This window comes from Medicago truncatula, chromosome 4, assembly GCF_003473485.1.
Source record: "Medicago truncatula cultivar Jemalong A17 chromosome 4, MtrunA17r5.0-ANR, whole genome shotgun sequence".
Lineage (NCBI taxonomy): Eukaryota > Viridiplantae > Streptophyta > Magnoliopsida > Fabales > Fabaceae > Medicago > Medicago truncatula.
In genome coordinates, this window is record NC_053045.1 from 27,572,356 (window position 1) to 27,590,163 (window position 17,808).

Sequence of the window (17,808 nt, forward strand, 5' to 3'; positions counted from 1 at the left end):
GACAATACTACAATCATATAATTACAAATGAATATTGTTAATTATATAAAATGTTGATATCTTTGACTAACTTTATGTTTAACAATGTATATGTTTCATAAGTTCTTTTTTGTGAAAGAATATTTCTCAAGTTCTTAGTTCACTTTTTTTGTAATACATATTTTTATTGATTTGATGTTATGCTTTGTTGATCAGCTTCATTGGTTTAATACATGTTTTATTCCATGTTTTTGGCCATTTTCAACTGGACTAAGGAAGGCTCATTCTATGTTTATTTAAGATTATCTCATCCAATGAATATGGCACGAGCTCGCATCAATTCTATCATATTATGATGGTGATATAAGATGTATTTAATCCTACTTTTAGTTTCATTAATTGGGGGTTAGCTTTGATCATATTAGGTCATGTCATATTTTCATCCTTTCTACACTGCTATCTTTTGTTACTCCTAATAACATATATTTTCTTTTTCTTTTTGTGTTTGCTTATGGTGTTTGTGCTTCGTTCCTTTTTTAGTTTTTTTTTTTTTATCTGTTTATGTTGATTTTGCTTATTTTCACTTTCCATAATCCTCTTTTTGAGATTTTTCTCTTTGTTTTAGTTTTGAATTTCTTCAGGTAATGTTCGATAGATTGAAGCAAATTATGGCTATGAAGATGGTAGTTTAATGTCTTATAAGAAAAGAAGATTGTGAAACTATGATCAAGTGAAGGCCTTGGAATAGAGATTGTAGTTTAACAAGCTAGAAGAATGAATTGATTCCCCTGTAAAAAAAAATTGTTGGTCTATAATTGAGTGAGTTAAGTGTGATAGTTGAGAGCTACGAGTTATACAAATTATGTGTGAAGTGAATCAAATTTAGAGAGTATATATATATTTTATATGTTAAGTTTAAAACAATATAAAATATATAATTTTAATTTAATTTAAAGAAATTTTCCCGTGCAGTGCACGGGTATACACACTAGTAAGGGTAGTATAGATAAACTAGAGTTTTAATTAATAGTAGTAGTTTAATTAAAAAGAGAATGGGAGAAAATAATTTTTAAGAAGAGAATAGCCTTTTTGAATAGGGAAGTGGGTGCAAATTGTGGTGCATTAGTAAAACTGAGCAGAAAAAAGGGTGTAAGTAGCATGCCTTACAATGTTTTAGTGATTTGGACAGAGGAAGGTTACAACAAAATAGTTGTGTAGTTATAAAGGGAATAGTAATAAACCTGAGGGTGCAGTAGTAAATATGTCTAAAGTTTATGTGAGAAAATAAAAATAAATAAAATCTGAATTTGTTAAAAGATATTCCCTCCGTCCCTCAATAAATGACCTAGTTGACAATATACATCATTGACTTAACATACTTTGACCATATTTTTCTACTAATTCACAAAGATAAATAATATCATGTAAGATGTTGTTGGAATCGTCTCGATGAATATTTTTAAAATATTAAGTTTTCATAATTTTTTTTAGTAAAGAATTGAAGATATCAAAGATAAAACATATGCATTGGTACGTGTGTCGAAGTCAACTAGGTCATTTAATATAGGACGGAGGGAGTAAGAGATAGAGTTTTAGAACAACTAAAACCTAAATAATTTTATAAATAAAGAGGAACATTAGAGAATTAGAATTACAAAGAAAAAAATTCAGAAAACAAAAAAAAAACAAAGATTAGAGGAAAAGAAACAAAGGAGAGCAAAAGAACATATTGGTGTCACAAATTACAACAATCCAATCCTTGCTCTTTGCACCAATTTCAACACCATTTTTTTGAAGTTAGGTATTTTGTTAATATAAAATGTACATGTGTGTTTAGCACGGGAACTAGTAATTATTACATAGTAATCCAATATAAATTCATCTCACATCATTATCTTAACCAAAGCTTTACCATAATAAGTGGATGTTGAGCACCGAAGACTAGATTACATTATAGAAGCTACTAAATCTAATAATAACCAAATAAATGCATTATAATCATAACTTATAAGGCTCTAAATCAAATTTCTTTTTTTGAGGAAAATGCTCTAATTCAACTGACAAAGATGTTGTAGCTACTTGAGAAAATAAAAATGCAAACCAAATATAATGTTGGTTTTGATAAGAAATCTAACAAATTTTTGGTGTTTGAATCTACCAAATATAATGAAAGGTATAAAGTGGTGAATTAAAATGTGGATTGTTTCTATTATTTTTGGAGTTTGAAGCTTACAAAATCCTAATTCCTCGAACCCATAGCCACCAAAGAGAGAGCGAGATACCCTTTGATTATGATGAGAGTTCCTTTTAAATATTGTTATATGTATGGGCAAATTCTATGGTACACTCAAAAATTTAAGTGTATCCGTACACTAAATTATCAAATTCATATTAAAATGAGTTGTTTTTTCGAAGAAAAAGAATTGTTTTCTATCATTAACAATTACAATAATTAGATCTTAGTTACCGAAAGTGTCGACGAAATAAAATTTACATTTTTTGAATTTTTGTTACATATAACAAAGAATATTTATTATTTTTTATGAGAAAATGTTAAAAATTTAATATGATTCTTATAAACAATGAAATGCTGTTTATTCTTATAAAATAATGTCTTATAAAATATAAATATGGATAAATAACTCTTTATTTCATAAAATAATCGTTAAATTGTAAATATTTGAAGCAGGAGTACCGGTACACCTCAATTTGTGAGGTGTACCGTAGAAGTTCCCGTATGTATGTGTCATGCATGCGGCATCACACCTCGTGCACCCACGTTCTTAATAAGTTAAGGCGCTAATTATATACTCCCTCCTTTCCTTTTTAATTGTCACATTTTGACGTTTTACACAAACCAAGATAATCAACAATTGATACTACTTTTGATACAATAAGCTATAATTTTACTATAATGACCTTATTCATTTCATATATTTCTCTCTCCACAATAAATAACTAAGGATAATATTGGTAAAACAACATTTAATGTTGCATTGAACTTTGAAAGTGACAGTTAAATAGGAACAAAAATTTTCTCCAAAAGTGACACTTAAAAAGAAACGGAGGGAGTAATTACTATTTTTCACACATTAAAATTATATTAATCAAAAGAGACAAAGTAGAAAGAGTACTTAACCTAGAAAACAAGAATCACCATATAGCAAAAAAGCTATCCATAATAATACAAAAATTAGCCAAGTTTCCCAAATACTTTTAGGCATATGATCGATAGGTAGAAAGATAAGGATACCCGCCAACACCGAATTGATTAAAACCACATGCCCTCAAGACTTACGGCACTCAATTCTAAATGAAGATACTATCATAAATACATATTCCTTCGTTGCAACTATATATGGCTATTCATTATGAGGTACTGTTTGGAACATGTACTAGTATGATGTGTAAGCGTAACGCTTAAAATCGTTTTCAATACAAATGTTGAAACACCCTTACACATTTCTTGGTATACGTAGCTGTGGGTGCATTATTATAGGAAAAATGTTAACAAATGTTCTCCTATTGTTTAAGCATGTAAAAGCAGTAACATTTATATTGAAAATTATATAATTATGATTTTTAGACGTGTTTGATTTGGATGCTCGAGACAAATTTTCTTTTTGTATATTTCTTAAACAATACTCTTAAGATATTTGTTAACAACATCTTTATAATAAAGGTATTCCTAACAAGTATTCTCGAGACAATATATAAGAATATTAAATGAAAAAATTATTACTTAAAAAGCCAAATATTAGGTCAGAATTGTTATAAAAGAAATGATAATGAGTATTCTAAGGGCAATCCTTAAAGACTTTAGATAGTAAGTTTTTTTGAAAATTTTAAAATCGAAAATTAAAATATTAAGTTTTTCTCTAATGAATTTCTTAATTTGGTAGTGCACTTAAGACACTTATTAGCAAAAACCTTTTTTATAAACCAAACTCTTTTACTTTTATATAAAATACTCCCTCTCAAGATAGTAAAACTCATGGTTTCTTCATAAATAACGTGAGATTTTAACAGTTAAGAAATCCATCTATAAATAATGCAATGAGAACCAGTATTGGAACATAACCCTTTACATAACTTTTCCACAACCATTTCAAAACGAAACTTTTTGACAACAAGTTTAGTTCTCTACAATGAATTCTGGAACCATGCAAGACTTTCTGAAAGGAAAGACCATTTTAGTGACTGGCACAACAGGGTTCTTAGCCAAAGGTACACTACCACATATAATTAGCCAAGTTAGTAAAAATTGATTATTGTAAATATCACATATCATCGTTGAATTCATATTTATGCAGTTTTTGTGGAAAAGATATTACGGATTCAACCAGATATACAAAAGCTTTATCTTCTCATAAGAGCTTCAAATACTGAGTTGGCCTCTCATCGCATGCAAAATGAGGTGCACCTTCAATCTTCATTTGATTTCCTTATAACAAAAAAGACTAATAAAAAATAGGCTTAATTACACTTTTGGTCCTTGCATTTTGACCAATTCACGAAATTGGTCCTACCTCTTTTAAATCGAATAAAATCGTCCCTAAACTATATGTTTTTTTGCAGTTTTAGTCCTATCTCCCTATTTCCAACTCCGGAAACGCACAGAAATGACAGTTTTAGTCCTTTTTTATTCCTTATTTATTTCATGGTTGAGCATAGATGGTTGGACTAAAACTGTCATTTCTGTGCGTTTTTTAAGTTGGAAATATGGAGATAGAACTAAAACTGCAAAAAAACATATAGTTTAAAGACGATTTTGTTCAATTTAAAAGAGATAGAATCATTTTTATAAGTTGGTCAAAATGGTAGGAGCAAAAGTGTAATTAAGCCTAAAAAATAACATATACTACTAATTGTGGGTGTAGTATAATTAGTTTCAAACGTCAAATTGAGATATCAATTTTATTTTTGTCCTTAATTTTAACTAATTAATGTGAGACTTAAATCATAAAACTTTTGAAATATTAAACGGTTTAGTTAGATAGCTCATAAATACATAAATGATTTTTTGACACAAATTTTGAAATAGCTACATTGTATGAATGTATAGGTTGGTTATTTTTTTATCATTATTTTCTCTCACTTTAATCGGATGAAACGCACCGAAGACATATTTTATATAGTGTCGGATACAATATCATACACATTCCATTATAAATTATATGTCATTATAAATATTTTCCAGCATATATTAAAAAATACAATTAATTTTGTATATCCCTAAAAAAAATATTAATTTTGTATAGAAAAGAGTAATTATGAACTATTTTACAAAAATATTCTTTATTAATGGTATGGAAAACCTAAATAAAAAGAATTGAAAAAAAAATATAGTAATAAATAGTAAGAGGCATAATGAGAAAATAAACAATAATTATTTATTGATATTGTAAAATAACATGTAATTTGAAATAATTTTTTTATCTAACATATAATTTAGAATAGAATGATTATTTTTGTGTGTCAAAATAACATACCTTATATAAATATACATTTTATGAATATTGATGACTTTGTATTGGTTGAATAGGTGTTTCAGACAGATTTGTTTCGAGTGCTAAGAGATAAGTTGGGTGGAGGTTTTAATTCATTTATATCAAAGAAGGTTGTAGCAGTAGCAGGAGATGCTGCAGTTGAAAATTTGGGAATAAAAGACAATACCATATTAAATGTGATGTTTGAAGAGATAGACCTTATTGTCCATTCCGCTGGAACTACCAATTTTAATGAAAGGTGATTAAAAAATTAAGGCTAACTCATATTTTACCTTGTTAAATTAATTTTGATAATTTTTTATTAAAAAATAATTGAAATCCTACAGATTTGACATTTCAATGGGTGTTAATACAATGGGAGCTTTACATGTCTTAAACGTTGCAAAAAAGTGTCGCAAAATAAATGTCCTTGTCCACATATCTACGGGTAAGTATCTCGACAAAAAATAATAAATAATACTAATCAACTTAATAACCTACTCTCTCTAGTTTTTATTATCTCATAAACATGCTTGTAATATCAAAAATATTCTTTTTAGAAACTTGTCCTATACTTGTACAAAAAAAAAAACTTGTACGATACAAATAATATAGAAATAAATAACAAGTCATTGCTACTAAAAAATAATAATCATTGAAAATTTGCACAAGTAATAATAAAAAGTCATTGAAAATTTTCACTTATATTAATTGCAGATGTTTAAAAAATAACATCATAATAAATGATCTATTGAGAAATGCTAATTTTTGAGCTTATAATATATAATTTATAATGTATAAGCTCATATGATCAAAATAAATCTGCTTGATATCTTTTTTTCCTCACGATCGGGCTTAACTTTTTTATTACCTTTGAATGTCTTTTTGACAAGTTACTACGAGTAGTGTTTGAACTTGTAATTTTTACTCTCAATTTTACAATTAATTTAAAAAAACAAAATTAAATATAGTGGAAAATATATTTGTATATCATTTCATATTTATCATCTAGGCTCTAGCTCAAAATTAAAAGTTCATCCACAAACTTGTTCTTTATTAACTTTCGACTAGTTTATCTTGAATGAGAAAAACACAGAAGGAGGGAGTTGAATTGTGTTTGTCGCTTTTCGATACTCTTTATAAATCACAGATAGCATCAGAAAATAAAAAGAGAGATAGAAATGACACATATAGTTCATCATGGTTCACCCCACAACCTAAGATTACAATAATCAACATTAAGACAACCAAGTCCTACATTTCTTTGCCTCAACGTAGAGGACTTCCTAATCTCAATGCAAAGATTTACAAGAAGTTGTTTACAAAAAGATAGTGTTTACACAAACGATATATAGATGTAGTAAACAAATACGAAGCACAGTACACTTAGAGTGTATTCCTTATACATGTTTCTTTTGACTTTTTCTAGAGAAGGTAATTACTATAAACAAGTATATATATAATTACAATAGTATATATGAACATTTTAGACTTTGTATATACGTGGGTATGCTTGAGTGTTCGTAGGTGTTGTCGTAACCTTCATCAAGCAAACTTTGTCCTTTATATAGAGATGAAGTAGATGACCGTCGTGCCTGAGTGAATGCTGAGATATCTTGGAGGATTGAGGAAAGTGCTTTAGTCATTCTATTCCGTCAATGATGATACTTAAGGAGTTTTATTCCTATGCTAAAGTTAGAATAAACTTTCATTCTTTGAGAAAATAGTTGTTGCATACATCAATGATGATTACTTGAGTCAAATGCCTGGTACAAATGATCTCACTACAAAGGATTATACAACATCATTGACTACCACAATTGACTTTAATCCTGGTGCAGAGCTTTCCCTGTATCTATGACATATAACTCATCAAGTTCCATAGCTTTCGATCACTTAGCGTAAAGTGTAGTACAAGCTGAGAGCTTTGATCGATAGTGCAGAGCTTTGACTTGGTTTAAGGCTTTGATTTATTACAGAGGCAGTATTCACCTATACTTTGATTTCCTGCACACTTAAACACACATTTAGAGAATCCTAATTGTTATCAATCATGCTTGGTACGTTTGTTTTTTTATTAAGATGCTAAATTAGCCCACCTAAATTGGCATCAGAGAGAATCGAACCTGAAAACTTAAGGAGGAGCACGCTCCTATGTCCCAAGCCAATACCAGCTTGATAAATTTGTTATCATCAAAACTTAAAGGCTTTATTCTTTTTGACAAATTTTGGTTTTACATATCTATTATCCGTTAATTCTAGCTTATGTATGTGGGGAGACTAAGGAAGGAAAGCCAATATTTCAAGAGAAGCCATTTGAGATGGGTCGTCAATCTCTAGAAAGGACTCTAAAACTAGACATACACACAGAAATGAATTTGCTGGAGAAAAAATTAGATGAATTACGAGCAATGAATGTGGATGAAAAAACAATCAAGCATGCGTTGAAAGATTATGGAATTGAAAGGTTCATCAAATTCTTACCATACTTTTTTTTTAGCTTTTTATTTTATACAGTTATTATGTATCGATCTAACATTATTTATGATCTCATATGATGAACCAATGCAAAATTAGAGCAAATTTGCATGGTTGGCCAAACACATATGTATTCACAAAAGCAATGGGAGAGATGCTTTTAGTTCATCATAAAGATAATGTTCCATTGATCATTATACGTCCAACAATGGTAACTAGTACAAGCAAAGATCCATTTCCAGGTTGGATTGAAGGTCAAAGGTATATGATAATTTATCACACACAAATGTCTTTTCTTTTTTCATTAAAAATTTGATTAGGGGACAAAATTATGAATCATGTTTCTAATTTTATCATCAAATTGATGTTGAAAGAATTATAAAGAGAATTTCTATTTTAGTTGCTAATTCTATTTTTTATATATATAATGGCGACATTTGTTTTAACTTGTGATTACATGCAGAACTGTTGATAGTATGATATGTGCCTATGGTAAAGGGAAACTGCCATATTTTCTTGGTAATCCCAGGACAATTTTAGATATCGTAAGTTTGTTTGATTTTGATGAAAATGTTAATGTTTCTTTAGTATTTACCTTCTTTTTTTACTACTCTTTAATTTGGTATTTACCTTTAGTATTTGCCTATGGTAAAGGGAAACTGCCATATTTTCTTGGTAATCCCAGGACTCTTTGGTATTTACCTTTGATAGTTCATTTTTCTTTCTATGAGCCATACTCAACACCCAAATAAATTGAGACCTATTTAAATTTTGTATTAAAGTGAGTTAAATATAAAGTGAGAAAATAAAAAAAATTGTTCTTTTAATAAATCCATTATTTGTTATCAAAATATCTACATTTGATCAGTTAATTAAATGTTGATATTATTCAATTTACATTTTTAAATTGAGTTGTCCAATTTAAGAAGCTGGATCCATAAATTGTAAACAATTAGAGAGTATTTGTTGACAAGAATGTGTTGCTAGCATTTTTTTCTTTTATTTTTTAAAAATAAGTTGTTAGAAAAATTTAACTCACATGAATTTTTATGCATGATTTAATTAGATATGCACTAATTATTTCAACGAGACAAACAATTATGACTTAACTAAACGTTTGAATGTTTGATAATGATATGTAGATGCCTGCAGATTTGGTCATCAATTGTGTGATTGCTGCCATTGTTATTAATTTAAATAAAGCTCCTAAAAATTTCATCTACCATGTTTCTTCTTCATTAAGAAATCCTCTCAAAATTTCTGATGTCCACAACATTTCCCATCAATATTTCAAGAAAACTCCTTGCCTAGACGAAGATGGAAAGCCAATAGTCATCTCTAAGGGAATTGCCTTGAAAAGTATGGCTGCTTTTAACATTTATACAGAGACCCGATATGTCCTGCCACTTGAGGTTTGTTAAATGTTAAGTACTCCAACAACTTAATAATAAAGCAAGCTACTCCTTTTGTCTCATATTATATGATATAGTTGACTTTGTCACACATAACAATACACAATTTTGATCTTAAATATCATTTTAATGATCTATTAAAGAAAATTATAAAAATTTGATATTTTAAAAATATTCATCGAGACAAATCCAACAATATCTTATATGCCACAATTTGTCTTTGTATATTAGTAGAAAAATATTGTCAAAGTATGTTATATGAATAATGCATATTTTCAAATTAGGTCATTTAAAATAAGATGGAGACAGCATGACAATGGGGTGGGGTGGGGATGTGTTTTACATACCCCGTTCCCATACCCGATTCTCATATACTTACTCATTACCCTACCCATATCCAACGGGGATGCGAAATTGAACCACATCCCTGTCCCCAACGGGTTTGGGTATCTCCACCTCATCCCCATCCCCGCATTGAATAATTTTTATTAATAAAAAATAGAAGTTTTTTTTCAACCCTTAGAGAAATGTTGTAATCCATTATCTAACAATATGCTCACTTTAACATTTGTTAGACCGATTGATTTAGTTGCTCCTTTAGATATCAATGGTAGTTTTTATAACACGACAATTATCAAACAAAATAACATGACATATCAACATAAAATAATTTTCTACATTCGTGACGGGTTTGGGTATGAGTTCGAGGTGGGTACCTATATACCTGTTACCCGTCCCATACCCAGATTTTAAAATCGGAGAAAACTCATACCCAAACCCAATGAAAACGGAGAAAACCCGTCAAATTGGATTTGGTTTGGACAGGTAATCACGGATATTGGTTTTTTTGCCATGCCTAGACGAAGTGGATATATTTTTGGCACAAATGATGTTACCAAATTACCAATGAATTTTTTTTTGCAGCTACCAACATATTATTTAATACACTGTTTTCAACACATATTTTCTAGTTGGTTCAAATTCACATGTTTCTCACTAAATTTATGTGGCGTCTACATAATTTAGTAAAATTCAGGAACTTTGACACCAATTAATATGTGTGTTAGAGAGTGTGTTGATAACACTCATATTTTGACACATATTTACTAATTAATCCTTTATTATAATTTGGCATATATTCAAGGTCTTAAATTTGGTGAACAAGCTGATTTGCCATTCCTTCCAAGATGTTTATGATGATAACTACAAGAAAATACGAATCGTGAAGCGACTTGCAAAACTATACAAACCTTACGTGTTTTTTAAAGCAGTGTATGTAATTTCATGACCTTTTCTATTTATTAGATGTTATATGATTTTGATATACTATTTTTCTTCTCCATATTCATGAAAATATGAATTATTTTTTGTTTTAGCTTTGATGATACAAACACGGAAAATTTAAGAAGGGAAACTATGAGCTATAACATGGAGAATGGAATGCTAGAATTTGACCCGATTAGCATTAATTGGACAAACTACATGATGAATACGCACATTCCTGGTCTCGTCAAGTATGCAATGAAATAATTTCAAAATTATATACTACCCCAAAATGGCTGGAAATTTCTATTTAGAGCTTATTGTTTGAAAAGTACTCAAAATGGATTGTAATATTTCATGTTCCTTTCATCCAAATATGAATCGTAGAAACATTGCTCTTTAGAGCTTATTGTTTCAAAAGTATTTAAAATTAATTGTAATATTTCATAGTTCCTTTTAGAGTTTATTGTTTCAAAAGTATTTAAAATGGATTGTAATATTTCATAGTTCCTATTATCTAAATATGAAATTTAGAAAATTTCTCTTTAGATTTACTGAAATTATGTTGTCAAGGGTATTTCAACTTTATTTCTCTCGTCAGTCAGTCTGAAATTTATCACGAATACGATGTCGGTCTATTTCTAAATCCTTCACATGTTCATGGAAAACTATGATTAGCAGCAATGTGGAGTTCACTTTACGTATGATAGGGATTTTGGAAGTTGTGACATGAAGAGCCTTATGTAGATAAAGCAACCATTGAATTTTACAAGTAGCAACAGCAAGGGCATGATACTCAACTTTACTAGAGGATTCAGAAACACTAGTTTGTTTTTTTGGTTTTCCATGATATGGGGTGAGGGGGAGCAAGAAAGAGATACACGCCAATAAATGAGTGTTTGGTATCAAGGAATAATTACCATGTTCAGGAGCTTGTTTGATATACAAAAGGACTCTACAAGCAACTTTAAGATGAACTTAAGTGGGTTTCGTTTGATCATAAGTCCGGTATCGACCATATTTTCCTCCACTCAAGGCTTTAAACCCATGCCCCATGACGTATCTAGGACAACTTTCCTGGTTAATCCTTTTGCAAAAGGATCTTATCAATTTCATATTTTTTTTTCTCACATCCGATGTAGTGAGATAACACAATTTTTCAACTCCTTTTGCAATAGGATTTGTGTCATCTCTCATTGATTTAACGACCCGATTTTATGATTTTATTTATTTAACTATTTTATTTATTATTTAATTGCTTGGTGTGTTATATTTGTTGATTATTTGAAATTTAGAGATATTAAGGGTATTTTGGTACTTTTGGATGTGGAGAGTTCATATATGAGAAATGGTAGTAATTTGGGGTACTTAATAGAATAGTGGTGTATGAGTAATATTTAGGGTTTTAATGAAATAATTGTGTAGTAACTGTTTGTGAGTAGTAGAAAGTTACTAAGATCATTAGTGAGTGTGACTAAGCCCAATAGTATATAAGAGAATAGTCTTAGACAAAATTAGGGTTAAGAGTGCATTTGCTCATCTTGAGAACCGAGGCGGAGAGAGAGAGAGAGAGAGAGAGAGAGAGAGAGAGAAGAGAGAGAGAGAGAGAGAGAGAGAGAGAGAGAGAGAGAGAGAGAGAGAGAGAATTCAAGAGAAATGGATATCTAGCTTGGGGGAAACCTCAATAGGGAGATTAAAATGAAGATTAAAGTTGCTTTTGAAGATTAAGGTAAGAGGAAAAGTTTATATTTACCATTAAGTGATTATGAGTGATAGAGTGGTTAAGAGTTATGTTTGGTTAAGTGATTTTCATGTAATTCATGTTGAGATTAAGTTATTTACATGCTATTTAATCATGTTAATTATGAGTATGTTGAACTTTATGAAATTGAGATGTTTATGTGCTTAAGTTTATGTATGAAGTTATAGAATAAGTTGTTTATAAAGTTTGGCTTAATAGCAGTTTTGTCCCCCTATGTTTCCCAAAGTTGTGATTTTGGTCCCCTAAGAAAAAAAAGCTACAAAACCGCCCCCTAAGTATTGGCCTCTTTGCATATTTGGCGCCCATTGTCAATTTTAACTTGGTCCACGCTGACCTGGCACTCACATCACTTATCTGAGTAGCTTACAAATGATTGTATACTCCTAAATATATGATGAATAATGATTGAATTAGTGTTGATTTGCACATGTTGAATTCATTACTCGGTGAAAATGCTTATTCGTCTCTAAGATTCAAATTGTGTTAAATGAGTGATTGTTGTTCTTGTTATGATAAATGGTGATGATAATTTTTGTGAAAATGATTTATTAATGATAATAAACTCATGATGATGTATATATGCATATGTATGATTTGGTGATGTATATGTGCATATAATGGTGACGAATATTGTTGATAAAAATTGTTGATGTAAATTGTTGATGAATTGTGTTATAGTGTACGAATATATGTAGTGTCAAGTCATATGTTCATGCATACATGGTCACGTCCTATTGTCAATGGCTATTGTTGATGTAAAATTGGTGATGATTATTGTTGATGGCAAACCCACCCATTTCAAACCTACTCATTTCGAATAACATCAACCTTAAGGTCGATGGCAAACCATATATATACCTTAGAATGTAGTTCACTTGAAATGTCTTTTTTTTTTTTTTGTTAAAAAAAAAACTGGAAGATAATGTAATAAAATTTATGCAAAAGTCTTTTTTTTTTTAGTAAATAGTCAATTTCCTCCTGAAATTGTAAGTTTCGTCAATTACCCCTTCGAAATTAACAAAACTTCAATTACCCCCTTGAAATTGCATAACGTTAATCAATTTACCCCTCCGTCAAATTTTTCTGTTAACTGTTTACGGTTATGATCAAATACCCCCCCCCCTGAAATTTTGCACTTATGTGCAAAATGCCCCTTATACTTAAAAATTTAGATTTTTTTTCTTACCAAAAATCATACATTTAGTTCTTCAAGTAGTATATTGTACCTATTGTCATAAAAATTCTATTCACAAGAAAATGAATGAATATATGCCAAAGAAAACATGGTTTTGTCATGTGCAGCATTTTCATTCATATTTCATATTTATCAACAAGCCTTGTTTCTTCTTCCTTCTGCAGATATTAACATATGGACACACAATATTCAAAGACTTGTGTACTTTATGACTGCATACTCTAACATAATTACCAACTTTTGTAAAAAAAAGTATTTTATATATGTATATATTTAAAACTCATGAGAGTAACATACCTTCCATAAAGATTTATATGACCAATAGCTGCATAAACATACATTTCATACATATTTATATGATCAATAATTATTAATTTGTTTGCCTTTAATATCTTTTGAGTCAGGGATAAAAAAAAAGTATTTTCAAGTTTAGGGGGCATTTTGCACATAAGTGCAAAATTTCAGGGGGGTATTTGATCATAACCGTAAACAGTTAATAGAAAAATTTGACGAAGGGTGTAAATTGATTAACGTTATGCAATTTCAGAGGGGTAATTGAAGTTTTGTTAATTTCAGGGGTAATTGACGAAACCTACAATTTCAAGGGGGAAATTGACTATTTACTCCTTTTTTTTAATAAAAACTTTTACTTCCTTTTAGCTCAATACTATCAACATATTGCACATGTTGAGAAATAATATAAATAGAAGCGAAAGTAACAACATTTGCATGATAAAAAATATATTCTCGTAACCCCACATTTGAAGTAACGTAGTCATTAAGAATATTTTTTCAACACTTACTGTTTATTTTATAGATCTTTTCACCACATGTAAGAGAAAACTAAACATAAATTTTATATAATTATATAAATTCATCAACAATTCTACTTGAAGTGAATCGTTGTATTATCTAACAGGTTTGGTTTACTGATGACCGATCATCTTACGTTATTCTTAGTATATTTTTTAGTCACTTTTAGTTAGTTTAAAATCGAGAATAGAGGAGTATTAGAACAATTGCCTATGATTTCTGAGACATTTGTAATGTTTTCTATTTGAGTCATGTAACGTCTCCCCCATCAAGCCCAAAATTTGCCTTACAACGGCTCATATATGTCACCTCTATATAAGGGGACTTTACACAATCCCTAAAGGTACGAAATCATTCAACCCTAAACCCTCATTCTTGCTCTCTAAACTGATTTGAGTGTCGACAGGTACTCACCCCCCTCGTTCTAGAAGCTCATAAATGCTCAGAACACAGCACCGGACGTTATCATTGTGATCATATATGATAAGATAGAAAGTAGGATGCACATGGATCACCTTAGTGGACCCCACGAGCACATATATAACACACATATTATTCTCTTTTTCTTTTAAAAAAAACATATTATTCTTTTTTCTATAGAAACAATTTCATTTAAATGCGAATCAAATAGTTTGTGACAACATAAGCCATACAAGAAGGAATTATCTCAATCAAAATAGAAACAATTGAAACATAAGCAAAATTATTATTCATTATATAGCAAACTACAATATATTATTTATTGATATTGTAGAAGTTATTATTATTATTATTATTATTATTATTATTATTATAGAAGTTTTTATTTTGTTGATACAATACTAATTATTTTTTTAGAGCTTGAACATAAAATGCTAGTTGTTGATCACTAAGAACAACAACTTTTATTATAAAAAATCCCCACTTCAAATTGAAACATCAACAGGAAACTCACTTATCTCATCACTCCAAGGATTGATCTCTTTAATTGGATCAACATTCTTTAATGCACACCAAACAGCAGTGTTACACTTAAATCTAGACCCAAATGCAATTTGCCAAATCCTATCACCTTTTCTTATTCTTCCTTTAGCTTCACAATATGCCAACTCATACCAAACAAAACTACTTGAAGTGTTACCATATCTATAAAGTGTCATCTTTGAAGGCTCTAATTGAAAATCACTTAATCCTAGCACTTTTTGTATCTCATCAAGAACCGCTTTTCCACCCGTATGAACACAAAAGTGGTCAAAACACAACTTAAAATCAGGTGTATAAATCTTCACTTTGTTGTTAAAGTATTTTTTAACAACAAAAGTTGAAACAAACTTGAATTGTTCTAGTAAAGGCAGAACATATTTTCCAAGTGTTGTGATGTTGGCTTTAAGTGCAATACCAGCCGAACTCATTAGGCTTTTGAAAGTGATACTCCTGTGATTTTGTTTGTTTCATCTTCTTTTTGAAAGACTGAATTGTAACAAGTATCTTGTGAACCTTTGTGTGTAGGAACAGTGTGTTTAAGGTGATATTTTGAACGGTGAGAATCAGTGGAAATGTTTGAGAGTAAGATGGCTGCACCACCTACACGAAAGAGACAATTTGAAACAAGCATTGATCTGTTGTTTCCTAAGTAATATCCACTGTTGATGTTTTCTATGCTCACAATTAAGGCATATGAGTTTGGATGTACCTAAAAAATCAGAAAATATGGAATTAAATCTCTATATAAGTGTTGTTGAACTGATTAATGGATAAACTTCAATTTAATCTTATCCATTAATTAGAGTAACTGTTGTCGCAATTTTTGATAAAACAGTTACAAAATCTCTATATAAATAGAGGACTCCACTCAGTTCAAAAAATAAACTAAAGAGTTTCATTGAGTTGTCGGCAACTCTTTCTCTCTTCTCCCTTTCTTGATTTGTGTTGACGAGTCTTTCTTCTCTTAATCTCCTTTTTCTGTCCCTTCGGAATTAAGAGTGTTCTTAAGACCATAGTCCCTTTTCGGTTTAATGTCCCTTCGGAATTAAGAATGGTCTTAAAAACATAGTCCCTTCGATAATATATGTCCCTTCGGAATAAAGAGTACTTTTAAGATCATAGTCCCTATTTGGAATAACAATGCTCCGTTGGATTTAAGAATGGTCTTAACGGTATATAAATATTATTTAATATTTTTCTAATTGAGGAGAAATGGTAGTCGTAATACCATATTGATAGTTTGGAGAACTTAAAGTTAGAATAGTGTTAACACCATATTTGAGTGGTCTCAACACCATAGCAGAGTGGTAACAATATCATATTAAAGTGGTTTCAATATTAAAGAGTGGTCTTAGTACCATATTTGGAGGTGTAATTCTCGAACGGTTTTCTACAATGCAGTAGTTAATCGAACTGTTGTAGCTGGACTTGTTTTATCCTATAGGCGGCGTGGTTGATAGTCTGTCTTGTACAATTTTAAACAATGCCACGAAATATCTTAAAAAGAACGATCTGATCGTGACTCAACCTAGTAACAAGAATAACCTGCAGAGCACTCAAACTTCCATGCGTCTCAACCTAGTAACAACAATACCCCGAAGGGACATTTCACCACTAACACATCTTAAAAGTGACTTATATTTTATGAATATGATATCTATTTAGTCTTATGTATGGAATATACGACAAAGGTCCATTTTCAGAGTATTTTTATTCGAAATTAAACATAGGCTAAGATTTCGAAGAACACGTAGAGATACAAGGGGTTGAAGTTAATCAAGTGTAGTTTGACTTTGATGTACAATGTATTGTTGAATTATTTCCCAAACATAAGACATCTCAGTTTAGGTTTTGGGGCTTGGCTTGTGATGGAATATTCTGTCTACACGGATTGGGTTAAAGACATTGAAGGATCTTGCTGCACAATATGGACATTGAAAGATTTTAAATAACTTGTCATTGTATTGTGCATCTCATTGGTATCTTTGTTTCTCTATTTTATATGATACTCCTCAAACTGATTTCTTGTCTACAGATTTTAACAAGATCGTTTGCGAAACACTTAATCGTCGGTAAAAACATTAAGAACAAATTTAAACTACAGATTATAACCAAAAAAATTCATATATAACCGGCCAGATTAAATATCTATATTAGATTCCTAGACACTAGACTCACTATCATTATCTTAAACTTCCATTGTTGCAAATATCCCAATGAATCAATCCTACGTGAATCAACCAAACTTTTTCTTCAATCTACTTATTTCAAGCAACAAGAAAAGAACCAATAAACATTCCAAAAAGCCAAGCAACATTGATATTCGGAACAACATTGGAAAGAAACAAATAGTTATTGAACCATGCTCTTGATGTCATGTTAACAATATAGGGTTTCAGAAAGAACATAAGAGACGGTTACAAGCGAAGGAAATATGAAGAGATCAATAGCATA

The 17,808-nt window shown here is 30.0% G+C and overlaps 1 protein-coding gene and 1 pseudogene across 1 annotated transcript; one reads left to right on the top strand and one right to left on the bottom strand.

The window, feature by feature from the left end:
* Positions 1-4,068: 4,068 nt before the first annotated feature.
* LOC11446357 (probable fatty acyl-CoA reductase 4) lies at positions 4,069-11,103 on the top strand. The gene is made up of 10 exons (XM_024780584.2): positions 4,069-4,206; positions 4,293-4,396; positions 5,525-5,727; positions 5,816-5,916; positions 7,731-7,935; positions 8,046-8,207; positions 8,410-8,491; positions 9,089-9,358; positions 10,503-10,630; positions 10,735-11,103. Exons 1-10 carry the CDS (start codon positions 4,128-4,130, stop codon positions 10,886-10,888), a joined length of 1,488 nt encoding a protein of 495 aa, XP_024636352.2. The 5' UTR covers positions 4,069-4,127; the 3' UTR covers positions 10,889-11,103.
* Positions 11,104-15,223: 4,120 nt separating this feature from the next.
* LOC25492301 (3-ketoacyl-CoA synthase 2-like) lies at positions 15,224-17,732 on the bottom strand (annotated as a pseudogene).
* Positions 17,733-17,808: the final 76 nt, after the last annotated feature.

Coding starts and splice junctions, on each gene's coding strand:
- LOC11446357 (XM_024780584.2), top strand. CDS start 4,128: ATGAATTCTGGAACCATGCAAGACTTTCTGAAAGGAAAGACCATTTTA. Junction 4,207..4,292: donor AACAGGGTTCTTAGCCAAAG/GTACACTACCAC, acceptor ATATTTATGCAG/TTTTTGTGGAAAAGATATTA. Junction 5,728..5,815: donor ACTACCAATTTTAATGAAAG/GTGATTAAAAAA, acceptor GAAATCCTACAG/ATTTGACATTTCAATGGGTG.